Source organism: Diabrotica virgifera, chromosome 8, assembly GCF_917563875.1.
Source record: "Diabrotica virgifera virgifera chromosome 8, PGI_DIABVI_V3a".
In the NCBI taxonomy this organism is placed as follows: domain Eukaryota; kingdom Metazoa; phylum Arthropoda; class Insecta; order Coleoptera; family Chrysomelidae; genus Diabrotica; species Diabrotica virgifera.
This window is the reverse complement of record NC_065450.1, coordinates 171,650,867-171,661,440: the sequence shown is the minus strand read 5'-3', so window position 1 is coordinate 171,661,440 and position 10,574 is coordinate 171,650,867. Positions and strand designations below refer to the sequence as shown.

The window sequence follows — 10,574 nt, the reverse complement described above, 5'->3', positions numbered from 1 at the left end:
GGAGACAGAGAGGAAATCAAACTGATTCTGACGGAAACATCATCTTAGATAAACAGAGTAAAATTAGAACGTGGAAAGAATATCTAGAAAAACTATTTGAAGACCAAAGAGATAACACCTTTGAGCTAGAAGAAGAGGTAAATGATGGACCAAGAATATTACAGCAGGAAGTTTATTCTGCCATAACACAGCTAAAGGATGGCAAAGCAGCAGGTCCCGATAATATACAAGCAGAACTACTCAAACTGATGGACAACGAATCAATAGAATAATCACAGGGATATTCAACAACATATACAACTGAGGACAAATACCAACAGAATGGCTGAAGACTGAGTTTATTGCACTTCCAAAAAAACCAGGAGCCAAAAAGTGCGAATAATATCGTACGATAAGCCTGATGAGTCATCTCCTAAAATTGTTCTAAAAGGTAATCCATACGAGAATTTACAAGCTATGTGAAAGTCAAATTTCGCCCAACCAGTTCGGGTTCCTAAATGCTGTTGATACGAAAGAGGCTTTGTTTTTAATGCAAGTCTTATTCCAGAGACGCAGAGACGTAAATTGCGACGTATACGCATGTCTGGTTGATTACGAGAAGGCGTTTGATCGAGTACAACACGCCAAGATGATGCAAATACTAAAAAAAGCAGGAATTAACATCCAAGATCTGAAAATAATTAGAAACCGTTACTGGAATCACACTGCAAACCTCAGAGTTGACGGTGAACTCACCGAATATATCAAAATCATGCGTGGAGTGAGGCAAGGCTGCATTTTGTCCCCCCTAATTTTCAATCTTTACTCTGAAAGAATATTTATCGAAGCTTTGCCCGAAACTGAAAAAGATATTCTATTAAACGGGTACCGCCTAAATAATTTCAGGTATGCAGATGACACCATAGTATTTGCGGACAACCTAGAAGACCTACAAGTCCTCATGGACAAAATCACGTATTACAGTCAACAATATGGACTCAATATATACGTAAAGAAAACAAAGCTTATGATCGTCAGCAAGAAAAAGATAACAGAAGGTCAACTCTATATCAACCAAACCCCTGTAGAAAGAGTGAGACACTACAACTACCTCGGCACCATAATAAATGAAGAATGGACCAACAACCAAGAAATAAGAGCGCGCATCGGAAAAGCTAGATCAATCTTTAACCGTGGGGGCGTTTTTCAAGAGCCACAACCTTTCTCTTGGTATAAAAGTAAGAATGCTGAGATGTTACGTCTTCTTTATCCTTTTTTATGGTGTTAAATCATGGACCTTAAACGAGGATATGTGCCGAAAATTGGAAGCATTTAGGATGTAGCTATATCGGAGAATTTTTAAAATCCCAAAGACTGATCGGGTAACAAATGAGAAGGTTCTTAGAAGAATGGGGAAGAACCGAGAAGTACTAACCACCATCAAATCTCGAAAGTTAGAATATTTTGGACACACTATACGAAATGAATCCAGATATGCCCTCCTACAAGCCATCCTGCAAGGAAAAATATTTGGAAAGCAAGGTCCAGGAAGAAGAAGGACATGCTGGTTAAAGAACCTCAGAACCTGGTTCAAAACAACATCTGTGCAGTTTTTTCGCGTTACTGCAGATAAAGTGAAGATTGCCATGATGATCGCCAACATTCGTCACGGATAGGCACATCAAGAAAAAGAAGTTGATAGTTGTAGCAAATTTTCCCTGACATTCTATGTCTCTCTCTAGAACCTCTCTCTTGTATGTTGGCCGCAATCTCGCTTCACCGTTTGAATGGGACGGGGCCACTACATCAGTATTGACACTTCTCTGCCTTCTACAATTTACAAGGCATAGACACGACGACAATAGAAAACGGAATAGATTCTACAATATGCAATCACATTCCGTTTTCCTTCATCTAGGAGAAGGTACAAGAAATGGTTCTTAGTACTCACAATCTGAGTAAAGGTAGAAGTGAATTAAAGGCAATTTATATTTTATGATTCAGAGGCAAGGCACAATCTGCAGACAGCGCTGTTTCTAGTATAACCTTCGTTAGTACAGATGCCTGCAGATTATGCCTTCCTCTGAATCGAAATAAAACTTAAATTGCCTTTAATTCACTTCTATCTTTACTCAGATTGTGAGTACTAATAACCATTTCTTGTACCTTTTCCTAGGTGAAGGAAAACGGAATGTCATTGCAAATTGTAAAATCCTTTGTGTTTTCTAGTTTCGTCGTCTCTATGTCTTGTAAACTGTAGAAGGCAGATATTCAGGATGTTAAGAGTGAATGGTTCTAATAAGGGAGGTTTCAGATTATTTTTAGTGTATATAGTGTACATACAAATATACAAATTAGTGTACAGTGCGTCCATAAAGTAACGCATAGATTCATTATTTCGTAAACCGGCGACTTTTATCGATTTTCAATCTATATTTGAAATTTCCCTTAAATAGGCAATTTTATTTTGTGTTGATTCAGAGCGTGCAAGCACTTCAGAGGCAAGGCATAATCTGCAGGCATCTGTACTGACGAAGGTTATACCGGAAACAGCGCTGTTTGCAAATTATGCCTTGCCTCTGAATACAAACAAAACTATATTGCCTTTAATAGTAGTGTTCGCGCAGTACAAATCGAGCATACCCAGAGTAAGTTCGGGATTAGTTTCCAATGCGCAGGCGTCAACGCAAACTTATCCTGGACATGCTCAGGATTTTTCGCTCCGCGAACAATTTTCGGATTCGCAATGTAATGACGGGTTGCATACATTAAGGTTAGAGAAGGAAGCCTTTTGTTGTCTCTTTCTTATTTCGAAATAAATGTCAAAAAAAATGCAACAAATTTGTATGTCAACAAAGAGAAAGAGAAAAGAGAATAAAGGCAACAGGCAAAGGATTAACTTTCTATTCAATAATTCAATGCCTTTCTTAGAAGGTAGAAATTTGATTAGAGTCTTTTTTTATTATTTCCACAATATAATGCGGTTATTTTCACTCTGAAATCCAGCTTACATTTTTGTAGAGTAAAAGATTGTTGATATTTAGATATAAAAATTACCTTTAACTTCCTGGGGGTTGAACATTATCTGAAGGAAGGAATAATTTAGTAAAACAATCATTTCCAATTTTGATATCTATGTATTGAATTTAATGGGTTGTGGCATTGTGTTGTGGTTTATTACACCACAAATATAATGAAATATAACAAGACACAAGAAATAGTTTCAGAATAAGTTTGATGTATTGTTTATGTTTCATTATATTCAATAAGAGACTAATTTAACTCATAAATTAAACTGAAAAATAAACCACAAGAATATGTAGGTACTTATAAGCTCATTTAGATAGAAGAAATTAAGTAAAAACAGAGTAAAATTTATTGTAATACATACTACCGTAGTAGATAATTATCGAATATCGAATGAAAATAATACTAGAAAAGGTACCTACTTATTTATAAACATACGAAATGGAAAACATTGACAAAAACAACTAAAAAAGCTTTAATATAAAAAATATTAAAATTTGTTTGAAGAATATTTAAATGATACAACACTTTACATAATTTCAAAACTTTAAAAACCAGAATCTACATCTACAAGCTGTTAAACAAAACAATATTTTAGGTTAAGAATTGGAAGGAGTAAGAACAGAATGTCAAGAAATTCCTCCCAAATATTTTGTGCGCCTGTGCGAACTTAAAATCCGAAACAAAATCCTCGAACGTCGAGAGCGTATCCCGGACACGTTCAGGATCTTTTTTCTGTACTGCGCGAACACCGAATTAAAAATCCGGAGGGTGTTCAGAGGGAAAGATTTGGACTCCGCGAACGCCCAATTTTGTAATACGCAGGCGTTCTCCCTCTGGGTATACCCAGGACGTACTGCGCGATCAAAGCTAATTTACTTCTATTTTTACTCAGATTGTGAATACTGAGAACCAATTCTTGTACCTTTTCCTAGGTAAAGGAGAACGTAATGTAATTGCATATTTAAAATCTTTTCCGTTCAGGAAGGTTACAGATTTAAATAAGTCTATATTATAATAATAAAAATGTATACCATTTTTACCGAACAAGCCTGCGCTCTCTCCGATGAGATACCAATAAGAATCGAAAATCGCAATTCAGAGAGCTGGATTGCACTCCGTATTCTAATTGAAAAGTAAGATTGTTTTGCCTTGGCATTGCAACTGAATAAAAATATTTATGTTCTAGTCGTATCACTCCGTAGAATAACTAGGTGCATTTTCCGTTATAACCTTACCAAGCTGCAGACGGAGTATGTGAAATGCATAGTGTAGAATTCCTTCCCTTTGTCTTCACTGCAGCATCCATTTGGCTTGCAAATTGTAGAAGCCTTGAAGGTGTCACCAGAAAAGTGCACCAATAAGATTTTCAATTTAAAAATCTTTTAGTAATATTTTTAATATTTTCAATATTATTAATGTTGCTATTAGGATTGAAAAACTTCATCTTTCAACTGTCAGATGACGCTAGTCACCTACCCTATTTGTTTCAGTTGCAATTTATGCGAAAAGCTCTCGGTGCTGGTCAGTTAGGATATGGAGAACAAGCCTGCGCTCTCTCCAATGAGATTCCAATAAGAATCGAAAATCGCGATTCAGAGAGCTGGATTGCACTCCGTATTCTAATTGAAAAGTAAGATTGTTTTGCCTTCGCATTGCAACTGAATAAAAATGGTATACATTTTTTTTTTATAGTCGTATTACTCCGTACAGTAACTAGGTGCATTTTCCGTTGGAACTTTACCAAGCTGCAGACGGGGGATGTGAATTGCATAGTGTAGAATTCCTTCCCTTTGTCTTCACTGCTGCATCCATTTGGCTTGCAAATTGTAGAAGCCTTGGAGGTGTCACCAGAAAAGTGTACCAATAAGTTTTTCAATTTAAAAATCTTTTAGTAATATTTTTAATATTTTCAATATTATTAATGTTGCTATTAGGATTGAAAAACTTCATCTTTTTAAGTCTATATTATTTTTAATAATGTATGCTGTATCTAAGGCCTTTCCACTTTATTTTCTAATTTTTATTGTGTTAATTATTTCGCATTTTTTTGCCTATGTCGCGCATTACTTCCGTATCATTTCTCTTCTGTGCCCATTTTATTCTAAGTATCCTTCTGTAACACCACATTTCAAATTACTGTAGCTTATTTATGCATTCTTGCTTTAATGTCCAGCTTTCAAGTCCATATTTCAGTATTGAAATCACCTAGCATATCAAAGCTCTTACTCTTAGTTCCAATCTGAACCAGAGTCTTTGACGAAGGTAATTATTTTCAGTTTTACAAACACATTTCTTACTATTTTTGTCCTGGCCCTTTTTTCTGTTGTACTGACAACTTTTTGTAATTCGTGCACTGGAAAGAGAGTTGTCAAGTTCTCCCAAGGCAACCTCCAAAGACAACATGATGACAGTAGCCTTGTCACACATCCAAATAATACCCGATACCACAATTGATTATGTAATGTTTGGGGATTGAGGAGGACTGCCATACGTCAAAAGATCTTGGGAATACTCATAATTAGACTTAGGCAAATATGCAAATTGCAATATTTTGTATATTATGCATAAAAAATGCAAAAATTTCAAATTTTGCATATTTTTTAATATGTGTGCATAAAGTGCATATAATTTGAAATTTTGGTTGTACATATATTTTTATATTCATGTAACAAATAGCTTGGAAATCTAATTATTTAATTTTGTTCTATAATCCCTTGGTATTCAAATTTTTGGTACAGGAATGTAGTAGGTAACTAATAAAAGATAGCGGCTTATACATAGTTTTGTCAAATTTTTATTTTGACCGTCAATTTTGCTTTTGTTGTAAAATAAGCCGTGGACACGAGCCTTTATAATTGTGAATAATTATTGTGCTTTGAAAATCCCGAAAATAAACAGTTCAGTGTCGTGGTGTCATTCATAAAATCAAACTAGTTTTGTTCAAAAAACTATTACTCATGACAGTACATTATAAATAAAATAATTTGAATCATTGTTTCAAAACGTTAAAAGCAATACATATTGGAAAGGAAATATTCCCAAAATTTTAAGCAACCATGAAAAAAAAACAGCGGTTACCTGGTTCTTTCTGAAGTGGTTCAAGTACTAGGTGGTACATTTTCCGATACACTTAACCCTTATCCGGACAAGGTGGGCCCGGCGGGCCCGAGACGCCAGTTCTTTTATCATAAACTGATAAAAACATTTTTATTGAATTTTATGCATCACTGAATTTGTTTAGAAGTGTGTTTCCTTCAACATAGTCATGAGCTATTCAAAATATTCATTATCATTTTTGAAGTTATTGCGTCGAAAGAATTTTGTCACGTAAAGGGACAATAAGGGCCTGTCGGGCCCTATTTGTATTTATACCTAAAGTCTAAATCTTTGTTACAGAAGTTAATCTGGCAGTCAGGTAATGTTTTTGTTGATTATGTAAAAGACTTTTATGATTCCTGAAATCCAATAATAAAGTCTAAACGTGCAACAAACAATTTAAACATCTCTTTGATGTGAACATCAAAGAGATGCTTACAATAGGTGTTATATCTATTCTAAATGAATTGTAAATACTGATAATGGTTGTTGGAATGTAATAGTATTTTTAGGTAGGTACCTATTAGGGTGGTCCTTATTTTCGAAAGTTCATATTTTTTCAAAATTATTTGTAATTTTGTTCAGTTACACCAAAACATTAAAAATACAAAATTTCAGCTCAATCCGATAATATTAACACGTGCCGCATTGGCCTTGAAGTTTCATGCATCTGACTGTCTAACATGCTACGACGAGTCGGCGCCAAGTGCGTTCGAATTCGCTACAAGCGCGACTACAAGTCTCGACAAGTCAATTTTGTTTTTACATATTATTTGTTCAATGCTACATTCGTTTTAGTTTCGTACTTGAAGTGCATAAGAAAAGACGTGCTATATAAGTAATTGATAAAAGTGCTGAAATGTCCACTTTGCGGAACAATATTTATCTAGTTGGAGTGATGAAAAATCAAATCTGCGGTAGTAAATTACCATGTAAACGAGATGTTTTGAGTGTACTTTTTTATAACATGAGAGTGGTAAATTTAAATCTTAATGACAGCAGTGCTTTAGTTATTGATGAAGTGGTCGTTTTTTGGAAAAAAGCAAGAATCCCAGTTCAAAACCGTTCAAACTGTATTTTGAAATTAAAATCTTTGTACGATAATGTCAGAAATTTAGAAAAATCTAAAAATAGAGATACTGAACGGCAGAGAGAAAAAGAAAATGATTTTAAAGAAGCTTTAGACAACCTTTTCGATATTGCCACCTTAAATGCGTTAAATGAGATTAAAATCGCCGAAGATAGAGAATTTTTAATTAAGCAAAGGGAGAAAGGTAGAGTAGGTTGTATGTTGGGAGTAGATATCAAATTATTACGTAAGGAAAAGCGGAAAGAAGAACGCACAGCTGCAGAGTTGAAAAGAAAAGAAGATTTGTTGGAAAATTCTAGTTGTTCGATTGGACATTTTGAAATGGAAGATAAAGAACACGAAGATTCACAGAAAAAAGTGATAAATCAAGACAACAGTGAAGATGACATATATTTCATATCGGAATCTCAACAGGGTCCATCTTCAAACAAGAGAGGACGAAAGACGTTAATGACACCTCGCCTGGCCGCTGCCTTGGACAAATGTAAAGTGAGTGACAGGGATGCAATGCATATTATTTCTGCCGTCCTAGAAGCTCTTAATATAGATATCACCGAGTTTGTTCTCAATAGATCGTCTATCAAAAGAAATAGAGAGATTTTGCGGAAAATAAAATATTCATCAATAAAATCGGTAGGAAATGATGCAAATTTTATTGAAGTGCATTGGGATTCCAAATTATTGCCTGATATCACAAAAAATGAGAAAATTGATCGGCTTCCTGTGATCGCGGTTGGTTTAGATTTTGAACAATTATTAGGAGTACCTGGAATTGCATCATCAGCAGGATCGGAAGTTTGCTCTGCTGTGTTCCATATCACTGATGAATGGAATTTAACCGAAAAAATTCAAGCCTTTTGTTTTGATACTACAGCATCAAACACTGGACGTATAAAAGGAGCTGCAGTTCTGCTTCAACAAAGGTTAGGGCGAGATATTTTGTGGCTTCCATGCCGACACCATATATTTGAGGTCGTTTTGGCTGGTGTATTCACGAGGACAAAAGCAATTGTAACATCCGGCCCTGAAATTGCTCAATTCAAAGCACTTAAAGAAAACTGGAAGAATATTGATAAAATGAAATTTTTAGATTATACCAGCGATGAAGCCGTTTATAATGCACTGAAAGATGTAGCGCCCGAAATTATTTATTTTGTGAAACAGAAACTTGCAGAAGAGCAACCACGTGATGACTACAAAGAGTTTTTGCAATTGACGCTCATTTTTTTGGGAGATAAAACAAATGTGAGTTTTAGGGCCCCCGGTGCATATCATTTAGCGAGATGGATGGCTAAAGCGATTTATTGTTTAAAACTTTTTTTATTTCGCGATCAAATGAAAATGAGAAAGGATAATTCCAAACTGAATGCAGAAATTTGCGTTTTCGTTGTATACTGTTATGTAGAGGCCTGGTTTTCAGCAACGAATACTACAGGAGCTCCCCTAAATGATATATATTTTTTGAGAAAATTGGTTATATTTAAAAATATTAATGAAAACATTGCAACCATTGCAATAACAAAATTTTTAAACCATTTATGGTATCTAAGTGAAGAGTGTGCTGCCATGGCAATATTTGACGATAGAATTGAGAGAGTTGAAAAAATTAGAATGGCTCAAAAAATTATGGAATGTGCAAGTAAAAACATAGAGACTGTGAATGAAAAAGAAGAAGAAAATGAAGAGACAGAAGTCATTGAGAAAAAACTATCGTTGCAAATCCGAGATGTCCAAAATTTTGTTCAAAAAGATCTACCAACTGAATTATTGTCCGCCAATTCACTTCAGTTATTTAAACGATTCGGTATTTGTGTTGAATTTCTTCAGGACGATCCGCTGAATTGGGAAAACAGAGAGGATTATCGCACAGGAAAAAATATCATTTCAACCTTAAAATGTACAAATGATATTGCAGAAAGAGGAGTCAAGTTGATTGAGGATTACAATGAAAAAATGACGAAAAATGAACATCAAAAACAATTTTTGATACAGGTATGTAGTATGTATAAACAATAGTTATTTATGAAACAGTTCGTGAAGTATGCTTTTTGCGAACGCACGCGATACTTAGAGTACGAGCGATAGCGAGTGCTCTACATCGCGTAAGTTCGCAAAAAGTACTTCACGCACAGTTTCATACAATATTTTATCTACTCTACGATAAATAAATCAAAAAACTGTAACTCTTCGTCACTGGAATTCATTTCAATTCTATTTACAATTTTTAGAACTTTGACATTTAAAAATTCTAATTTCTTTCAAACCACAAAACTGTCAAAATTTTTGTTGTAATTTATTGCTCATTATGTCATCACCATGACAACGCGAAAGTTAAGGATATTTGATTATATGAAAGTGTGTGAAAAACCCATTGAAAGTGTGTGAAAAAGTTAGTCCCATTTAAAATACACAGGTACTTCACGCACACTTTAAATCCTTCACGAACTGCTATCTATAATGACAGTTTTCACAAACTAAAAACTGATACATAATATGACGTAGAGTAGATAAATTTAATTTTTTGTTATTTTTTTCTTAGCAGTTAGTCCCATTTAAAATACACAGGTACTTCACGCACACTTTAAATCCTTCACGAACTGCTATCTATAATGACAGTTTTCACAAACTAAAAACTGATACATAATATGACGTAGAGTAGATAAATTTAATTTTTTGTTATTTTTTTCTTGAACACATTATATAGGCTAGGTTCAGAAAACACATTCAATATTATTTTTTTTTATTCAGGTTGTTCAGGAGTACCGGAGAGAGTTCCCAGTCGCCACAAAAGGAGGCTTACTTAAATCCAAAATATGTATCTGAAGTGGATGTATCATTTCAATAAATAAAAAATATAGTATTAGGATAAACTATATCTTTATTTTACGTTTTCATTTTAATTAGTATGTTTTTATACTAAAGTTTAAAAAAAATGCTTAATTTTATGTTTACAGTCGAGCGTACGCGTACATTGTCGTTCTTATAGGTAATAACTGCCTTACATTGAATCTCACAACTTTAGCGTCGATGCGGCACGTGTTAATATTAACCGATTGAGCTGAAATTTGTTATATTTTCATGTCTTATATAAAGGTACATTCTGGCAAATAATTTCTAAAAAATTCGAAAAAAAAATTTTTTCCTTATAAATAAGGACCACCCTAGTACCTATACATATTTTGAAATAAATAATGCATCTGCTATCAGTCGTTTGATACCGATGTTAGTGTCGACAACTACTAAGCCAGTAAAATTATATTGAATTACAGTGAAGGTAGATAGTGCGAATAAAATGTCCCGAAAACCATTACCAGCTGCAGAAATGCAAGATATTGCTAATAATTTATGGAATTCCAATGGTGAAGGATCTTCTGAAGTA

At 34.2% G+C, this 10,574-nt stretch overlaps 1 protein-coding gene across 1 annotated transcript; it reads left to right on the top strand.

Annotated features, from left to right (window-relative positions):
* The first annotated feature begins 6,664 nt into the window (after positions 1-6,664).
* LOC126890001 (uncharacterized) lies at positions 6,665-10,070 on the top strand. The gene is made up of 2 exons (XM_050658801.1): positions 6,665-9,187; positions 9,944-10,070. The coding sequence occupies exons 1-2, from the start codon at positions 6,965-6,967 to the stop codon at positions 10,016-10,018; spliced, it is 2,298 nt and encodes a 765-aa protein (XP_050514758.1). The 5' UTR covers positions 6,665-6,964; the 3' UTR covers positions 10,019-10,070.
* Positions 10,071-10,574: the final 504 nt, after the last annotated feature.